Source organism: Diadema antillarum, unplaced genomic scaffold (genome assembly GCF_040938485.1).
Source record: "Diadema antillarum isolate AM-2024a unplaced genomic scaffold, OU_Dant_1.0 scf00000070, whole genome shotgun sequence".
NCBI lineage: Eukaryota > Metazoa > Echinodermata > Echinoidea > Diadematoida > Diadematidae > Diadema > Diadema antillarum.
The window spans coordinates 1,347,866-1,369,046 of NW_027270959.1; the positions used below are offsets into that span (position 1 = coordinate 1,347,866).

The 21,181-nt window shown below is 35.5% G+C and overlaps 2 protein-coding genes across 2 annotated transcripts; both read right to left on the bottom strand.

The window, feature by feature from the left end:
• Positions 1–817: 817 nt before the first annotated feature.
• On the bottom strand, positions 818–3,301 carry LOC139716816 (phospholipase A2 AP-PLA2-I-like). The gene is made up of 3 exons (XM_071628347.1): positions 3,186–3,301; positions 2,194–2,330; positions 818–969 (listed from the first exon to the last, which is right to left on the bottom strand). Exons 1-3 carry the CDS (start codon positions 3,299–3,301, stop codon positions 818–820), a joined length of 405 nt encoding a protein of 134 aa, XP_071484448.1.
• A 14,324-nt stretch (positions 3,302–17,625) lies between these two features.
• LOC139716817 (phospholipase A2 AP-PLA2-I-like) lies at positions 17,626–20,950 on the bottom strand. The gene is made up of 4 exons (XM_071628348.1): positions 20,899–20,950; positions 19,423–19,585; positions 18,263–18,399; positions 17,626–17,777 (listed from the first exon to the last, which is right to left on the bottom strand). The coding sequence occupies exons 1-4, from the start codon at positions 20,948–20,950 to the stop codon at positions 17,626–17,628; spliced, it is 504 nt and encodes a 167-aa protein (XP_071484449.1).
• Positions 20,951–21,181: the final 231 nt, after the last annotated feature.

Consider the following 21,181-nt stretch of genomic DNA (forward strand, 5'->3'; position numbering starts at 1 on the left):
ATTATGTGTATGTGTGTTTATGTATGCGGAATATGATTATGTATATGCATATAATATATAGATATAATTATATATATAATCATATTACATAAAAATACACATATACATACTCGATTGTATTATATGTGGTACATATATGAGATATATATATATATATAATATATATATATGTATATATATATGTATATATATATATATACATATATATGAGAGAGAGAGAGAGAGAGAGAGAGAGAGGATTAATAAGTCTACTACAAGGGGATAAACTATAATTTCAACTGTTCGCAAATTTCTCATAAATTTTGACCTTCATACAGGTGCTAGTTTTCTCTTCACTCTCCAAGGGGCACATGAAAAAAAAAAAAAACATGATAATACCGTTCTTTTGACTCCATTGTTTTACTATTATTATTATTTTTAATTTTTACAAATCACTTTATATCAAGTAATTGAACTCTTGAAAGTGACATGTTTATGGTTTCTTACATCATTTTCTTTTTTTCCGAATTCTGACCGCTTTTCGTAGAATTTATTGATGACGCAATATCTAGCATTCTTAATGCATTTTCAGATCTGGACACCAATTACTTCATAATGCATGGGATTTATAAGATTTCACGGTGTTCCTTGTTTGATTACAGTACCTAGTTTACAAGCCCATTTTTGTATCCATTGTCCAGATAGATATAAGAGTTTCTGCGATTAACTGAACCTCTTGCACCAATTTAATTCGAAGTTAATATCTTCATCAGATCATTAATGTTCCGTCCAGACAAAAGCGGGAGGACGTATAGAATCGTGTTGAAGGATAAAATATTCAAACGCAGTCTGATTTAGTATAGCCTTGTAGAGCACGGTTGTAAGTCGATCTGGTAGACCGGAAGCACTTGGAACCACCCATGTCACATTTGCACATCTCCACTGCGCACTGCGCGTAGACGTAGTCAGGGCTATACGCGCTTTCGTCCACTGTGGGGAGGGAAAGGGTGGAAATTAGGTATAGGCTTAATCAGACAACTTCATGAGAACGATCCCTCAAAATAGTGCGCTACTTTGGTCTAAAAAACTATTCTGATATCAAATAAATGTTATTTATGATTGGTTGAAAACCTTTGAAATTATTGGTCCCGATCTCAAATAATTGTTATTCATGATTGCTTGAAAAGCTTTCAAAATTATCGGTCTAACTATCAATGATTCAATTCAATTCGATTCAATTCAATTCAGTTTATTTTAATATTTCTCAATGAAGGAATGTACATCAAATGTAATAAAATGAATTGCATCATAATATCTGGCTTGGATGCACAGTAAATTAAAGTAAACATGTAAAACATGGCGGTCAATCTTCGTAGGTTTGGCTCTATGAGCAAAGCGTATGGAAACATTGAGCGAAGCTGCCCTGTGATGTCGATGAGGTCTTTGTGTTATTAAATGCTGCGACACTCTGAAATCACTTTGGCAGACCCATAATGCAGAGAGGCCAAGTTTCTCAACTGTTTAGGAGACGGTGGAAGTGAAATAGAAACTACAATTTAGCGAAGCAACACAAGGGATGGGCGTGGAACGGATTCCCCCCCTCCCATTTACCTTTTGTTTAATTTTGGAATTGAAATTGTGCAATTTGGCGCACACCTATTGTACAATCTTGTCGTGATGGAGGCGGTCCTGCAAAACATTCACAAATTTTTGTCACAATTTTGGTCAATTATTGATGGCAAAATCTTTAAAGACCATCGGATTATTCGCTAAAGGAAAATAGATGTAAGATACAGCCCAGTATCGGTATTCTCCAGCCATAAAAAAGGGGAAAAAATCACTTTACTAAGATCAGCATAAGCAGATTTGTCGTCCAATCAATGATTGATTTGCCGCGTTTGTTTGTTTGTTTGTTTGTTTGGGGTTTTTTTCGGGGTGGGGGGGGGGGAGGGCGTGAGAAAAATGATTCCTGGCCGGGTGGGCGTGAGATGGGTTGTTGGATAGTTAGACTCACACAGTAGGCGTGAGACTTAGTAGCTCTGCATAATGGTGTTATATTAGAGATTTGAAAAAAAAATACAGTATGATCCAAACTCAGGATCATATCCCTCATCTCAAGACTTACAGCCTCAAATGAAAATAAACATTCAATATGTTCCCTCCACCCTGCTGGCTAGAGTCATCCCCAAAGTGAATGTCGACTCGTCCACTTACTGCACTTGACGTCTGCTTCAGCGGTTCCACAATTAGTAGCCTCGTACTTGTAGGGAATCATGAAGGTCTGAAGGTAGCCCCGACACATGTCACTGGCCTGAACTGTCGTGTAACATTGGTCGTGGGTTTGGCAACACCTGTTTCGAGAAGTACATAAACCATTTAGATAATTGGCCCGAGTCCGATTACAGTGAGCCGAATGGCTTTCATTTATCAGCGTTGAGCCATGTCAGCGACTGCAGTTGTTAGCGTTTGCTTTTCGTAAAATAAAGAGAAGAAATGAGGTAGGGATGTAATTATATTTTCTAATTAGCGATGTTGCTTTTTGTTAAAAGTCTGGGAGGTTTTTTTTTTTGAAGAGAAATCTATCAATCTGTTTATCACCTCCGATATATCTGCTTTTCTGATTACAACGTGGCCGTTATAGTTTAGGCTTGACAACAAAATCATGACTTGGAAAATAAAGAAACAGTTTTTTTTTTCTATAGCATGAAATAAAAACAAAGAAGCTTTGATATCATCACCAATATGGTAATACCTAAATAAAAAGATTATAACTTCCTTTTCCATTAATTTTCTAAAATTGATTTCATACCTGTGGAAGGCCTCTATCCATTCCATGGATGGCAACACAGAGAGAAAAATAGCCTTCTTATATCCAGCGATATCGGTTTCAACCAGAACTTGAAAAAAATAATGATAATAACTGCATGCAGATGGACAGGTTTTCCTCAAAACTAATCAATGTATTCTAGTAACATTTTCTGCATTCACTAAACCTACATGATTTATTTATGTAAAATTAGGTATATTACTCTTTCAATGTCTTTTTTTCCTTGTCGTCACTTTTTTTTTAACCTAAAGTCAATCTATTGATCAAATCGTGCTACGCACATTTACAGAATTCAGCTATCTTCGATAAGGAATTGATAAAATGGGAACTGGGTAAACGCTCTCTATTTGAGCAACCCCAGGTCGGGTTTTAGGTCTACCTGTCCGTGTCGTCCAGCGGGGTTCCATCGCCACCGATTCCGCAGTAACACCCGTAGTCGAAGTAATTGTACACGGCTCTTTTCACGGACATGTCGAGGAGGCACGAGTACATCATTGTGAATTGACCTACGTTCTGCGTTTGCGCACACTCAACAGAGTGCACTAAAAATAATGATAATCATAATAAAAAATCACGTGCAAAATACAGACCCGAAGGCCATTAAAATTTTCCGTTCAATATGGAAGAATCGAAACATTGTAGATCTACACCCATGCAATAGTGGGCTTTTATTTCAAAATGGAACTTAAAAAGAATCTATAAAGACTGACATGAAACGAAATTGAATGCTCACGGAATCAATGAACCATCACAGTAGATCAGTGAGCAAAATTGCTTGAATTTGAACCCCTCTTTGTTCAATTCGAATGCAAACATGGCAAATATAATGAAATTTGGCGGGAAAAGATGTGTTTTGGTCACTACTCAGCTTTTACGGCTCATTTCAGGGGGTGTTTCATAAAGCTGCTCGTAAAGTTACGAGTGACTTACGAGCGACTGGTGATCAGTTCTTGTGCTGAATTATGGAAATTCTGATAAGTATAGCACATCAGAACTGATCACCAGTCGCTCGTAAGTTGTTCGTAACTATACGAACAGCTTTATGAAACAGGGCCCTGGTCAATAATTTTAGAGTCTATTTCACTCAATTTTGAGAAAAATCTATTCAATTTGATAACACAAATTTGGAATTCTACAGATAACTGGCGCTATATGAATTTTGTTTCATCATCGTCATCAACATCATTCAATTTGCGCAAGCTGGATTGACGTTCAATTTCGACCCAATTTCAATTTCACTTATAGGAACACAGCTTCGCACTTTGTTGAACGTTCGAATTCAATCAACATATAAAGATGTTTTCTACCGGTCTTTGTTTTTCTGTGATATACTGGACTATATGATTTAATTTCATTTCAGAGTCTCAGTTAATCGGTTAATTTCAATTGTATTTTACGTATTTCTTTCCTGTTAACCGTTCTTCCTCTTTCGATAATTTATTCCCTAACAGTGTTGATGCATACATTTAGGAAATAGCCATATCTAAGAGACATTTTAATGTCAACATCCTTAGTTTATCTCGCAAGATGCAGACCCTGGCAATTTAAACACATAAAAATCCAATATGATATAAACATACTGTGATTCTTATGTTTGTACACTTCATACAAATATAATTACATACAGATGTTGTGACTGTTAGTATTTCAGTCAACATTACTTAATTACTGCAGTTCATGAATGAATAACAAATAGATATAGGTATTTGATCAAATCAGTTAAAACTTAAAGTGTAAGGTTTTTTAAAAAAAAAACCGAGTGATTTAGCTCCGTGAAGAGTAAATACTTTTTTATTGCTTTACTGACCTACAGAACTCTAGTCGACCTGTGGAAAATACAGTATTGCCATTGTATATTGTATCATATTATGTTATATTATATTTTATTGTATTATATTATATTATATTATATTATATTATATCATATTATATTATATTATATCATATTATACCGTCATATCATATTATACCGTCGCATGACTGACATAGAGGCCAGTGTTGAAATGAACTCATCCAAGGTCGCTGAAGTTGAGAAGGAAATCCCGAAAGTACGTGCCTCCCTACAAGAAGAAATTGCTCAATTGAAGGAGAAACTGCTTCTAACGGAAATCTACTACAGGAAGCAGAATTTGTTGTTCTACGGTGTTGAGGAGCAAAGAGAGGAAAACATTTACACTACGCTTACTGATGTCTTCATACTCCTCGGCCTGGATGAAGAGAAGGCCAAAGGAATACAGCTAGTTAACGCCCACAGGCTTCCCCGCCGCAACCCACACGGGAACGCTGACGCCCACCACCCAGCCTCAAACCGCCCATCCCCCGCACCGATAATCGCTAAGTTCGTTCGGATGGCTGACCGGGATCTCATCCTCTCCACCTTTGAGAATCAAAAGCGACCGAGGAACACCCCTGAAGGAGACGGAACCAACCCGTCTCCCCCTTCCCGGATGACCGTCAGGACCGATCTCCCTCCCACGTTGAAAGCCCGGCGCGGCCACCTTGCTGAGGTGGCTTACAAGCTGCGAAAGGAAAAAAACCTGTCTACCAGAATTAAACTACTAGGAGTCAACATCGTCCTTCAGTGGAGAGAGAAAGGAACAACAGCATGGAAACCTTACCAAGACTGAACCCCTCATCACCTCAGGTGACCTAGCTTGTTTTTTTGGTATTTTTTTTTTCTCAGTGGTTCAGAAATAAGAAGTAAAATGAATTACAGCTACATATTATAATCAATGTGAAACTGAGGGGGGAAAAATAGCAAACGTTGTTTCTTTTGCGTTTCACATTGCTTTGGCACTTTCTTTATAAGCCTTTTTCCAATGTGTTTTCTATCCAAACTTTAAAATCCCTCGGTTTGAAATTATAATAACATGTAGAGGGAAAAACACCTTCAATATATTGTACATTTCGATACATTTCGGTATTGTAGTTTAATTTGTAATTATGACTTTAAATTTCTGTCATATTATAATGAAGTAATATGAGTGGTTTTCTTTTTTCTGTCTCACCGCAAACCATAAAGATATCGTACACAGAATGTTTGATTTTTATGACCTTTTTTTTTTTCTTTTTGCTATATAAAAAATGAATATCAATTAACAAAATGGGGAAAAAACTAAACAGAATAAAAACGAGCTTCCGTACTGGTACCAGAGGTACACAATGCGTCATGCTCTCAACGCAAAATAGAAGCAGAGCTTTACTTTTCCTGTACACCACGGCTGTGATTTTCACGTACAAGCTCATGTTAGCCGAACATACTGAACACTGGGTCAGAGTGAGGGATGTACAGTCTTATTTGTTGTTTTAAATCTGAACTTATTTGTCATCAATGATGACCCCATTCCACACTCTTGACAATCCCCGCGAAACGAATTTTTACCGGTGTACTATGCATTGCTTATTACGTTATTACACCCAAGGAAATTTATAACGAAAGAAAAAATGGAATGCAATGTTTGATGTAGCAGAGAAATACTTCCACCTCAGATCGATTGGAGGCATGCATTCATTACACTCACTTTAGTGATTGTGGTACTGATGTTTATAATAATTCTTTTTATATATATAGTGTCCAATTTGCTTCATACGAGAAAGGTCTATTTGATGAGTCAAATTCTCATTTTTTTCTACTTGTTTGCCTTTTTTTTCTATCGGCAAACGTAAGATCCCATTTACTTCCGAACACGTTAAATGTCATGCGTGAACGTTCTCCCTCTATTGGGACGACCCATCACTCCTTGTAAAATGTGAATACTATACATCTTATTCAAAAATACAGCTCAACATCACAATTTGTAATTTATTTATTCTCTGTGAATTGTTATTTGAACTTCGAGCATGTATCAACCCATTTCTGAGTCTTGTATATCCCCTGTATCAATCAATAATCTTATCCCCACAGCTTATACCCACAGCTTAAAACATGTACAATGTAGTTATAATGTTCACACACTTCTAAAACAGACACAGGACGCTGTTTCTCTTCCACGCCACGGCTGCTTAATATCTTCTAGGCACACTGGCCGAATGGAGGGGTCAACTATTTCGATACCTTGACTTTCATCGTGATTAAGAACTACCCAAGGCACATTCATGTTGACTAACAGAAAATAAGAAAGTCAAACACATGAGCCTTGAAAGGAATGTATATTTGTCACTGCAACAACAAATTTATAGCACCGAAATATTTCCAAGGTTAGATTGGTTTGTTCAAAGCATGCATTCACTACAGTAGTAATCTGACTTTAACGACTGCTTAAATATTTGCTTTTTGTGTTGTCTTATTTTTCGTAGTGAAATTCTGTCCAGTCGTTTTGAGTAAGGTTTATCTGATAACTCTGGTCCTTTTTTTTTCTTTCTATTTTTGTTGTCTTTTTTCTTTTGGCGAATGTAAGGTAGTCCTTTGCCTTTAAAAATGTTGAACCACGTGCGTGAATCTTCTTCCTCTACTGGCATAACCTTCCATTCCTTTCTTTTGTTACTACGATACATTGCATTCAAAAGTACTTCTTAACACAAATTATCTATTCATTTGTTGTGAATTGTTATTGATGAATTACGTTCGAGCTTAATTTAACTACCTTCTGAATTTTGTATATCCTCTGTATCAACCGATGATCCAGATAATGTCTGTAGCATACCTATACTTTTGTATAAAAAAACAAACAAAATAAACACGAAATCCCTGTATTTGTTGTTCACACACGTCTAAAATATAGACAGTGCGTGGCTCCTTCTCCTCACCACGGTAAAGCTATAGTCAATATTTTACATCGGTCTTCTAGGCCATTTTTGCTGTTCGTTCGGAAGGGTCAAATACCTTGACACCTGGACTTTTACGATCAATCTGTATTGGTTTTATTGTGACGAAGAACAACTGAAAGGCACAACTGCGTTAGCTTGTTAAGAAGAAATGATAATTAAAGAAAAAGAAATAACAACATTTGACGTTTTAGCGTCGAACGGAATGTATGTTTGTCACCACCCTTCAGCAGCTAAATAAGGCTGCCATGCATGCAGGAATGTTCCATTTTATACCCTGTCTTGCCCGTTGGATTTAGTGGCGGGCATTATCCTTTGATAAATAAAGAGAGTTACATAATTTCTGATTGAAAATGGGCTGCTTTCAATGGTCAAATCCACCATCACTGCGGCCGGGTATGTCAAAACACATTCCAACCCGGAGCTCTTTGGTTGATAATTTTCCTTTTTCTTACAACTTATTGTTACTGAGCAAGAACATCTGAAGTCAACCAATTGTCAGCTAAGCTTCCATACATTTTTCCTTGTTTTGATATTCAACCATAGAACTCAATTGTGTATTAGCCTCACCACATGTGGCCAATTACGTGTCTTGTGCATGCGTAAACCAATGTCAGGGCGAGGTTTCCCCTCCACGCCTCTGCTATCCGACCTCTTCGTTGATCCACTGTGAATCAATGTATAGAGATTCACTTCATAAATTATTATATTTAAAGAAATCACATTATATTGTAAAGATTTTGATAACCGGTAAGGTGAAAAACCTAATGAGAAAAAAGGGAAATCAGTTTCTGTCATCACTGTAGGGGTACACAGTTCAAATCGGCAAGGTTATGTTCATCCGCCAACCAGCCTGCGAGCTGAATGTTGACAATTAGTACCTTACGTTTTCACGTATCAATTGTAAAGCCAGAAATGTTCACCTGCCTGTTTCCCTTTAAGTTTCAAAACTTTTTTGAACCCATATCTCCAACTTTCTGAATGAAAGTTACTAATCAATTTGAAGTTTACTGATAACTGGCAAACGGTTTTTACAAACCTCCATACTTCCTGTTATTGAACCTCGATTTTCTCAGTATAGTATCCCCTGCACTGCTTTGGCAGGCATTTATCCCTGTACTTGCCCAACAAAATTATTTTGTTTTGCAAATCATCTTTGTGACAGTCAGAGGTGTTTCCACTGACGTAACGTTCTTATTCTATGCATGTGTACTATCAGAATTTTGCAAGAATGTGTAATCGTTCACATGTTTAGTGTAGATACTGAGCGTGGCTACTCTTTCACACCACGACCTACTTATATCTCTGTATGTTAATCAAGCCACTGCAAGTGGCACCTGTGTTTGACGCATGTTGAACGGGTTCCTGTTTGTACACCCTGATTTCCATTCAATATTTGTACAGTATTTTTTTCTTCGACGTGTCTTTTAATGGGTACTGAGTACATGGTTAAAAGTCTCGTATTTGATAGTCAATACAGAGATTGCAAGAAATGTACCTTCACTCCCCCTTTACTCCCCCCCCCCCCCTCCCCTCCCTAACTGGACAAGGGCCACGGTCCTTTGGTTTTCATATAAAGGAACTCTAAAGTTTGTAATGAATTTGTATAATGAATTTGTGTCAACCAATGATTTTATTCAGTTATTTCTGCAACGTAACCATAATTATATATAAAAAAACAAATAAATGTGTAGTCTTTATAGTTGTCCACACACGTCTAAAATATAGACACAGGGCGTGGCTCCCCTTCCTCACCACGGCAAAAATTAAATCTAATATTTTATATCGGTCTTTTGAGCCATTTTTCCTGTTCGTATGGAGGGGTCAAATACTTCGACACTTTGACTCTCATGATCAACTTGTATTGGTTTTATTGTGGCTAAGGATCATGTAAGGCACAATGGCGTCGGTTGAGTTAAAAAAAATAACAAATAAAGAAAAAAAATAATTTAACACATTAGCCACGAAAAGAATGTATGTTTGTCACTACCTTCCAGGAACCATTAAAAAGCTACCATACAGGAAGATTTTATTTGCCCTGTTGGATTTATCTGACGGGCATCGCCCTTTGACTCGTAAAAAAGTTACGTAATCTTTGATCGAAAACGGTTGCCTTCAATTGCCAAGTCCACCATTACTGGGAATGGGAATGTCAAAGCACATTCCCATCCGGAGCTCTTTGGTTGACAGTTTTCCTTTTTCTTACAACTTATTGTTATTGAGCAAGAACATCTGAAGTCAACCAATTGTCAACTAAGCTTCCATACATTTTTCCTTTTTCGATATTTAACCGTAGAACTCAATTGTACCTTGTAACATCACTACAAATATATGTGTTGTTAATTACGTGTCTTGTGCGTAAACCAATGTCAGGGCGAGGTTTCCCCTCCACGCCTCCGCTATCTGTCCTCCTTGTTGATCCACTGTGACTCCCAACGCTGTGTGTAATGAATGATAGAACCATGGTTTGTTTCAACCATTTTTATTTCCTATTATATACATTCATATGTACATATATATATATATATATATATATATATATATATTTTTTTTTTTTTTTGATGGCGGTTATCAAGAAAGTTTAACGGGAAAAAAAAGAAAACCTTTTTCCGTCATCATTTTAGGGATACACGGTTCAATTTTGCAAGGTTATGCTCATCCACCACCTGGTCATTCTCCACAGTATGGTGACAGTTTATAGTACCTCATTTTTTCACGTATAGATTGAAGCCAGACATTTCTACCCACATATTTCACTTCATAGTTTCAAAATGTTTTTGAACCCATAACTTTAAATTTTTAAAGAAAGTCACTAATCTTTTTTAATTTATAACTGGTAGATGGTTCTTTTAAACCTCCCACACTTTTTGGTATTGAACTCCGATTTTTTTTATCATTATTATTATTTTTAGTACAGCACATCCCTCACTGCTTTGGCAGATATTTATCCTCCTGTGAACTGTCCGGGAAAAAAAAAATCCCTTTGTTCTACGAATCACCTGTTGAAACTCCGAACCCATTGATAAGACGTCCGTATACATGTACAGTAAGCAGTTTCCATGAATGTATAATCGTTCACATGTTGTGTGTCGACACGAGGCGTGGCTGCTTTTTCGCGCCACGGCCGACTGATCTCCAATGGTAATTAAGCCACTGCAAGTAGCACCTGCGTTTGACGCATGTTAAACGGGTTGCTATTAACACCCTGATTTCCATTCAGTATTTGTACTGTTTTTTTTTTTCTCTGATACGTGTGTTAATGGGTGCATGGTTAAAAGTCCCACATTCAATGGCCAATACAGATGTTGCAAGAAATGTACCTTTACTGTTTACTCCCCTTTACTCCCCCCCCCCCCCCTGTATACGGGAAAGTCTCCCTGAACTTTAACTGGGCAAGTGTCACGGTCCTTGAATTCTCTGTCTGTACGTGTTTTAAAACACAACACCTTTATACTGAGTGGTCCGGCTATCCCCTGGTGATCTGTTGTAATTGCGTACTAGTAATTATTGTAAGTGTGACCAAGATGGGTCTAATTGTACCAAATTTTGTATTGTATATTGAAACCCCACACACATTTGCACTTTGCACACACACCTGCACAGAAGTATGCACTTGCAAAATGCACATTAGCACCTATGCAGTTGTTGTCTCTCAAATCTCCGGTAATTTACATCTCTGTATTACGGAATGGCGTCGTCACATGTGAATACCCCCGATATTCCTGCTGACATTATGCCTATGCGCGACAGTAAATATTACACACCCCTTGAATTCAATGATATTGTATCGTATAGTTCAGATAATATTTCACTTCTTCATATAAACTCTAGGAGTTTGAATAAAAATTTTGAATATATGGAAAATCTTTTGCACTCTTTAAACAATTTTGAATTTTCTGTTATTGGAATAAGTGAAACTTGGTTACATCAAAACTCCCCAGATATCTTTAATTTACCCAATCATAAATTAGTTAGGGCTGATCGTCAAGGAAAAAGGGGTGGCGGTGTTGCGTTTTATATTGCGCAAAATTTACAGTTCAAAATCCGTTCTGAAATCACGTTAAGATATGCAGAAACGTTATTTATTGAAATTGAGAACCCAATCTCTAAAAACGTTATTATAGGTTTAATTTATCGACCTCCTGATCTGAATTGTGAATTATTTTGTGATGAATTGGATTTATATCTCCATAAGATAGGTAATGAAAGCAAACATGTTTTTATTTTTGGTGATTTCAACATTAACTTTTCCCCCACATCCGATAACAATAATTCCCTTAATTTTATGCATTTAATGTATTCATATGGTTTTATGTCGATTATCAATAAACCCACCAGGATAAATCCACACTCGTCAACTCAGATTGATAATATATTTTCGAATGTGTATAATAATACAATTATGGGGGGTATATTATGTTCTGAAGTTTCTGATCATTTACCAATATTTTCAATTTGTGAATGTAAAGTGGGTCGCAATAAATTACATGATAAAATATGGTACTATAAAGAGTCAAAACGTAATGTGGAATTATTGAAACAGAATTTATTTGTAGAGGAATGGACAGATATTTATAGTATTAACAATGTTAATTTGGTATATAAATGTTTTAATGATAAATTGTTGTATTATTATGAAAATAATATTCCTTTATGCAGAATAAAAAGTAACCGAAATAAACCAAGAAATCCTTGGATTACAAAAGGTATTTTGAAATCCATAAACACTCGTAATTTTTTGTATAAGTTACATATTCGTAACCCAACTGAATCTAATTTGAATATGTATAAAGTTTATCGAAATAAATTGACAAAATTGATTCGTTTATCCCGCAGATTATATTTTTCTGATAGAATGAAAAAGGTTTCTTCGAATATTAATGCAACATGGAAAATTATTAAAGAGGTCCTAGGTAAAAAGCCTGATTCTCCGCCAACGGATGATATCACATTAAACGGTATTAAAATAAATGATCCTAATATGTATGCTAATTCATTTAACTCATTTTTCGTTAATATCGGTCCGGAACTTGCTACTAAAATTAGCAATACTTCTGCTCATTTTACAGATTATCTTTTTGACCAAAATCAAGAGTCTATTTATTTTAACCCAACAAGTCCCAGTGAAATCATTAGTATCACTAAATCTTTAAATAGCTCTAAATCTTGTGGTTCTGATAAAATAAGTATGATGTTATTGAAAGAAATAGTTTATCCACTCGCAGAACCGTTAAGTTATATATTTAATCTTTCTTTATCACAAGGTATTTTCCCTGACCTGCTGAAAATAGCGAAAGTTAATCCTGTACATAAAAAAGATGATCCTCATGAAATTAGCAATTATCGTCCTATTTCTTTATTGCCTAGTATATCCAAAATCTTAGAAAAAATTGTTTATAATAGACTTCTTAAATTTATTAATAAGTATGATTTACTTATTCCCAATCAATATGGTTTCAGAAAAAATTATTCAACTGATTTAGCACTAATACAAATTTATGACAAAATCACGAGTGCTTTTGCAAACAAAGAACATGTTGCAGGTATATTTTGCGATTTGAGTAAAGCATTCGATACTCTTGATCATTCTATTTTACTCACCAAACTTAGTCATTACGGTATTCGAGGACAAGCACTTTTATGGCTTAAAGATTATCTAACTAATAGAAGACAATATGTTATTTTTAATGGTTGTGAATCTGACCCCCTTTTAATTAAATGTGGTGTTCCTCAAGGCTCAATTTTAGGCCCATTATTATTCCTTCTTTATGTTAATGATATCATAAATACATCCTCTCTTCTCTCTTTTGTTCTATTTGCTGATGATACGAATATATTTTATTCTCATAAAGATCTTAAGATTTTAAATGACACTTTAAATATTGAAATTAGTAAAGTATCAAATTGGTTTAAGTCTAATAAACTTTCTTTGAATATAAAAAAGACTCATTTTATTCATTTCAAACTTCATTCTCATAATGAAGATACGTTGATACATATTAACATTGATGATATCCCATTAGAAAAGAAAATGAATTCAAAATTTCTAGGAGTATATATAGATGAAAGTTTGACTTGGAATGAGCATTTACATTATGTTGCAACGTGTATTTCTAGAAATATAGGGATAATTTCCAAGCTGAAGTTCTTTCTTCCTCGTTCAACTTTATTTCTATTATATAATTCCTTAATTCTCCCATATATAAGTTATTGCAATGTTGTATGGGGCACTTGCGGCTCTACCAAAATAAATTCTATATTTAAATTACAAAAGAAAGTTATACGTATTTGTACAGGATCGCATTTTCTGGCTCATACTGATTCTTTATTTCATGAGCTTAAAACATTGAAGGTTTTTGATTTGAATATTATTCAAGTAGCAGTAATTATGTTCAAATATATACATCATCAACTTCCATCATCGTTTGATAACATGTTTAGGTTCAATACTTCTGTCCATTCGTACCCTACTCGTATATGTAGAAATTTCCACCTTTTGAATCCCAAATTATTAGTGACACACAAATCTATAAGACATTCGGGTCCGGATATTTGGAATAATCTCCCGGATAATATAAAGTCTTGTTCAAGTATTTATTCTTTGAAAGCTTCACTTAAACGATATTTGATACAATTATATTCTCCAAACCAATTGAGCTAACAAATATTTATAGTATAGATTGTCATCTTATTGTCAATCTCAATTTTCTTCCTACAACTGCATCTTGCACTCTCACCTGCAACTGCACTGCACTCACCTGATCACCTTCCTCCAAGAGAGTTATGTCGTTGGATAGTCATTTTATGAGGCCTCCATCCATTTCAAGCTTAATCGCTTATGATGGTGGTCTCCTGCATTCAATTATCTCTGCTGTTTACTGAAAAATACTGTATATTTTATTTTATGTTTCTGTGTATCTACATTGCTCAATGCAATCACCTATGTGAATCTATTTATGTACTGTTATCGATTTATTTCACTGCACTTGTTATTCTTTGTCTTTGTACTTTTTGAAGTTTGCATTCAAATTGCATCTGATTGAATGCAGAAATAAAAGCAAACAAACAAACAAACAAATTATATTATATTATATCATATTACATTACATTATATTATATTATATCTTATTATATGAAATTACTATTATTATTATCATCTTAATCATCATTTCGTTTTTATCATATACATAATGTATTAAATGATGATGAGTAGAGGTAGTTGTAATAACACTTAACAAGAATGAAGGGTTTCAAAATCTCACCAAATGCTCCCAGGAGAAGGAGAAGAGACACACAACAAACAGTCTTCATGATTCCTGCGATCATTGACGATGCGACGAACGAAAGATTCAAAAATGATGCGAGCCAAACGAAGAGTGCCGCCGAAATGAATATCTTGACACAACTGTTACCAGCAAGACGACAGACCGACACTGATAACCCGATGAATCATTAGCTTCAAGCAGTTATACTCGCCATATGTCTAATGTTATATCTCACTTATCTCACAACGCTTATGAATGCAAACAAACACACGCTCACACGCTTCGCTCGCAGACACGCACACAAGCACTCGCAAGCTTCCAACTTTTCTTTCCATGACTTTTTTTTTCTTTTTACTTCATGCCCGAATCGTCTTATTGCATGCTGGGTTCATATATCTAGTGTGAACGAACTTTGAATAAAGTTGTAGCTCATGTGACTTATTGATAGAAATGAGATGTTCGGTAGTCACTAGGCGTTGCTAACTCATTCACTGCCAGATGAGACCAATGTGTTAAGAATACCAATGGTACCAACAAGGAGTGGTCTTATGAGGGTTAGACAAACTTGTTATGCTTATTTACCAATATGGCTACACTCGAGAATCGGAAAGCTACCATTTAGTGTGAATGTTTTTATGCACTTTTATTTCTATCCCTATGAATATTCAAATGAGCGAGTTGATGATATCATACCCTCACATTTTTTCCTGTTTATCATCTTAAAATTCGGGAAAAAACTGTTATTTTTATCTAAAACAAGTAAAAGCAAGTTCTCATACTAAGATCCAGCAGAGTTTACAGTTCTGTTCTATTTTATTTTGGGTGGTTTCAAGACAAGTTTTATATTTATGTAGTTGAAAATATAAGATTTTCGTCATTCATGTAAATATGAAACAAATAAGAAATTGCGGGAGCATGACATCGTCAACTTGCTGATTTGAATATTTATAAGGACCGGTCAAGAAATTTAAAAAAAAAACCGTGAAATTTCAAAATGTCATATCTTCCTTATTTCTTATCCGATTTTTGTCATTTTTGTATTGTTTTGTTGGGATTTTTTTCTTTCTTTTGAAGTTTATTTATTTTTGGGATGGATATCCTCCTTAATTGTTACCACTGAAAGAGTAATTGATACTATTCAACGGCTACTTCAGCAACAACCACCGCTAGAAGTTCATCCTTTCCGATGTACGAATGCGACATCCGTTACTGAATCACAACGGATATAGAGCAACGATATGCATTTCGTGCATTTATCAATTTGCTTCGTTTGGACGTTTGAAAGCGGAAAACCTTTCAGAATGTAGATCAATATTTTTGTCTCTGAAGCGACGCCCTGGTGCCTATGATTCCTATGAAATATTTGATAACATTTACGACTGGTTGTAAGTAGTTTGTGCTCCACATTTGAAGAGGTGATGCACGTGTTATACGTCTTTGCGTTGATTTACCGACGACGTATACATATCCGATTTGACACAATATTTCAGTCTTGTTTCTCTAATAAAATGAAAGTGTCTCAATGAGTGGATACTTTTTTTATGCAGAATGGTACTCAGTTTGTTAATTTAACAAAATAGACAAATGTGCTATATATTACATATAGATGAAGAAATAAGTTGGTAATGCATTTTTGGCCAATAAAAAAATGAGTTTATTCAACTCGAATTTTCAGCGGCCTCCGCCTTCTTCAGGAGTCTTGACAATAACGGTATTAAAACAAAGTAAAACAATACCGTCATTGTCAAGACTCCTGAAAAAGGCGGAGGCCGCTGAAAATTCGAGTCGAATAAACTTTTTTTTTTGATTGGAAAAAATTAATTACCATTTTATTTCTTCATTTCTTCGTGGAGCCAATACGTGAATTCTCAACATGTCATTATGTTTATGTATAATGCTATAACCTATACATGCATATATACACACCGTGGTATAATGTGGTTTATGTATATATATCTATATCTAAACGAATCAGTAGAAAAAGAACGCCGTAAAAAATAATAATAAATCCTAGATCTTGAAGATCTTAAAAACGGAGCATAGCTCTCAAATACTGAAAGGCAAGGTCACACTCTTCATCAGTGCCCATGGTGTGACAAAAGATCTTAATCAAACCCGTTTCTGAAACAGACATGAAAACACGTCTGATCAGACGTGTTTTATATATATATATATATATATATATATGAGAGAAAGAGAGGGGGTTAATGAGTCTGCTACTATAGAGCATTAACTATCACTTCAACTTTTCACAAATTTGTCAAAAATGTTCATCTTTAAATGAGAGAGAATCGGATGCTAGCTTTCTCTTCACTCTCCAAGGGACACATGAAGAGAATATGATATCACCATTCATTTGATTCCTTTTGTTTTTTGTTTATTATTCATAGATCACTTTCAAATTAAGCAGTTGGATTCATCGCTGATGTAATGAAAACGGTATTAGCTATGATTTCTTACGTCATTTCTTTCTGAAGTCTGACCGCTTTTCGTACAATTTAGCAATGACGCATTGTGTAGCATTATCAATGCATTCTCAAATTTGAATACCAATCACTTTGTTTGAAATGGAAATTATAAGAGTAGATGGTATCCCCTATGATTATGATTACCAAGTTTACAAACCGAGTTTTTTTTGTTGAAATCCCTTGTAAATAGTTTCAAGAGTTTCTCCGATTAACCGAACCTCTTGCACCGATTGAATTCAAAGCGATAATCTGTGTGAGATCAATGTTCCGTCCAAGTATGAGTAGGTAGACGTATACGGATCCGTGCTGATGCGGACAGTCTTTAAACGCAGTCTGACTGTTTGTAGCGCCGAAGATCCGGGTTGTAAGTCGACCTGGCCGACCGGAAGCACTTGGCACCAGCCATGTCACATTTGCACATCTCCACTGCGCACTGCGTGTAGGCGTAGTCAGAGCTATACGCGCTCTCGTCCACTGTAATGAAAGAAAGTGAAAAAACTCTGTACAGGCTTGATCAGAAAACTTCATCAGAAGATCCCTCGAAATAGCGCGCTATTTTGGTTCAGAAATTATCTTGATGTCAAATCAACGCTTTGTAATTGGGTAAATTAAACCCCCAAAATGATTAGTAGAAATATTTGCATAAAAAGCATAAAAGCAAAGCGTACGGGAATATCATCGAGCAAAGCTTCGTATGTGCTGCCGAGGTCGTGATGGTAAAACTGCAAAAATGACTCTCCCCAAAGTTCATATTTAAGTTATTGCGTCACTCTGAAATCATTTTGATTGACCCATAATCTAGCTATAAAAGATGGTGAAATACGCAGTATGCCCCAACCTCACCATTATAGCCCTCATCTCAAGACTTTTAACTTCCCTGAGTAAGAAATGAAACCATTCGAAATAAACATTCAGCATACCCTCCACCATAGTCATCCCCGAAATGAATGTCGACTTACTGCACTTGATGTCTGCTTCACTACTTCCGCAATCATTCAACTGATACTTGTACGGGATGATGTAGGCCTGATTATAGCCCCGACACATATCACTGGTCTGTACCCTCGTGTAACAGTGGTCGTGGGTTTCGCAGCACCTGCAGTGAAGGTTGCAGTTCGTTATTCCGAAGGTTCGTTCATCGGAAAACGAAATAAGGCTCGTAATTCCGAAAGTTTGTTAGCACGCACCCTCTTTTCCTTATTTGAATTCACGTACCCTTGAAAAATAAGGATCCTCTTTCATTTTTGGATAAACGAACCCCTGGAATAACGAACATCGGTAGTAGAGACGTACATTGACCCGGGTCATGATCAAGATTTCAGTGAGCCGAATGACGTTAATTATCATCGTTGCCTTGAATATCATGTCAGCGACTACACCTGTTAGTGCTTGTTTTTTTGTAAAAAAGGCCGAATATGAACGAGAGATGAAGCTATTTCGTTACCAGCGATATTGTTTTTTTTTTCTCTCTCTCTTTTGTTAACATCCGGGGATGTGAACTTGTATGCGAAATCTAGTAATGCACGCATTACAAATTCATCAATTTGCCTTTTTTCCTGATTACAAAGTGAACTATCCAATAGCAGAATAACAAAATAAAGAAGCACTTAATCATTTTATATTGTTTGCAAAGAGTAAACTATATTTTCGCCCATTGCAGAAGATGAAACAAAGAAACTTTGCTATTATCACCAATTTGTAAAACCTAAATGAAAAGCTTAGCTTTCTTTTCTATTAATTTTTCCTTTGAAAGACTTCCATCCATACGATAGACGATAACAATATGGACGGTTTCAACTGAAGGTTCTCAACAACTACAAAAAAAAATCTATTTGCAGAAAAGATGATCCGATTATCTTACAATCTCATCAACGTGTTCTACTAACATTTCGTTATTTACTCGTCTCACAGATATATGAGTTTAAATTGCCCTTTATTTTTCTCATTGCCATATTTTGAAAGATCAACAATTAATCTATAACAAAATGTTCATATTATGCACATTAACAGAATTTGCCTTTGATAAGGAATGACTCAAACTGGTGACTGTATGGGTATAACGGGAGCAGCCCGAAAGTTTGGTCGAAAAGGAGGTCGGGTTTTCTTCATATAGGCTTACCTGTCCGTGTCGTCCAGTGGGGTTCCATCTCCTCCGAATCCGCAGTAGCACCCGTAGCCGATGTAGTCGAGCCCAGATCTGATCACGGACGTGTCCAGGACGCAACTCATCATCACTCCGAACTGAACAACGTTCTGCGTTTGCGCACACTCGACAGAGCGAGCTGAAACACACCATACATGTCAAAGTATATCGTCACAAGGGCCATCAAAATTGCCATGCAGTGTCAGATTAAAAAAATCGCGACATTGTCATGAGTGTAAAGCTACAACCGTGCAATATTGGCCGATTGGTGTCCTTGTGAATCAAAGTGGTGCCTATATACGAATTTCAGAAAACTGAATTCCATGGCACCTTATATTTACGTTTATATTATGCCTCAAAAGAATGCCATTTCCATTAAACCGTAATCGTATATCAAAAGTGACGATGATTACACAGTCATGAAAGAAAAAACAAACAAACATCAATATCATTTTATAAGAAAGACAATTTTGGTAAGAGAAGCTAGATAATTATTTAGCATTAATGAAAACGAAATGCGCTCCTGCCCTTTGTTGATTTTCAACGCAAAAATCTATTTCTAATTCAATATTTGTGTTTTCATCTTTCAAGTTCAAGTTCAAGTTCAAGTTCAACTTTCTTTTCTTTGATCTTGACCGCTGATGAGAATAGATGGCTTACCTGCCAATATGTCATGTCATTATTATCATAATTATTGTTATTATTATTATTATCATCATCATCATTATTATCATTATTATTATTAGTATTATCATCATTATTATCATTATTATTACTATTATCATCATCATCATTATCATTATTACTAGTGTTATTATTAATATCATCATCATTGTTATTATCATCATAATTGTTATCATCAAAATCATGACGATCATTATAGTTATCATCATTTCATCATATTATAATGCACTGTATACTTTGTACTTATTCATATTAAACAAAATGTTCAAATGCAATAGGGGTCATGATATATTAGATTCGATTCTGCAAGCAAAGAGAATAATTATGCCAAAATGGAGGGGTGTACGTACTAGGAATCTTAGCTTCTAAGATTTGGAACCCATGACGATTAAAACATCAAAATCAAATATGATATGAACATGATATAATTAAAGCGAGCCAACATAAAGAAATAAAAAAATAAAACATTCTAACATTAAATTCTGACTAGATACTTGGTATTTCAGTGAACATTCTTTTATTAATGCAGCTAGTTCATGAATGAAGAATAGACAAGATATTTGGTAAAATCAGTAAGAATTAAGTTTAAGTTTTTTAAGAAGTGATCTAAATTGGCTAGGAGTAACTTCCCTCTTTGTGGTTTTATCTAAAGAATTAGAATATTTTAGTTCTATGAAAAATGCAATTTCGCTATTATCATTAATATTTTATAACGGATGATGAGTAAGAGCTGTTTAACACATCAGAAGAAGGGTCTCAAAGTCTCACCAAATGCTCCCAGAAGAAGAAGAAGAAGAGACACACACCAAACAGTCTTCATGATTCCAGTGATACAATGGGCGAAAGATTCCAAAGTGATGCGAGCTGAACGAACAGTGCCGTCGGAATGATGGTTTTGACACGACTGAGGGCGTCAATAGGCTGCTCTGAGTCTTGCTTATTTGCTAGCGACGAAGGGACTAAGCAATGAGACGACGGGCCGAGACTGATAAGCCGATAAATCATTAGATTCAAGCTTTCATGCTTGCCAATTGATATGTCTAACGCGTCC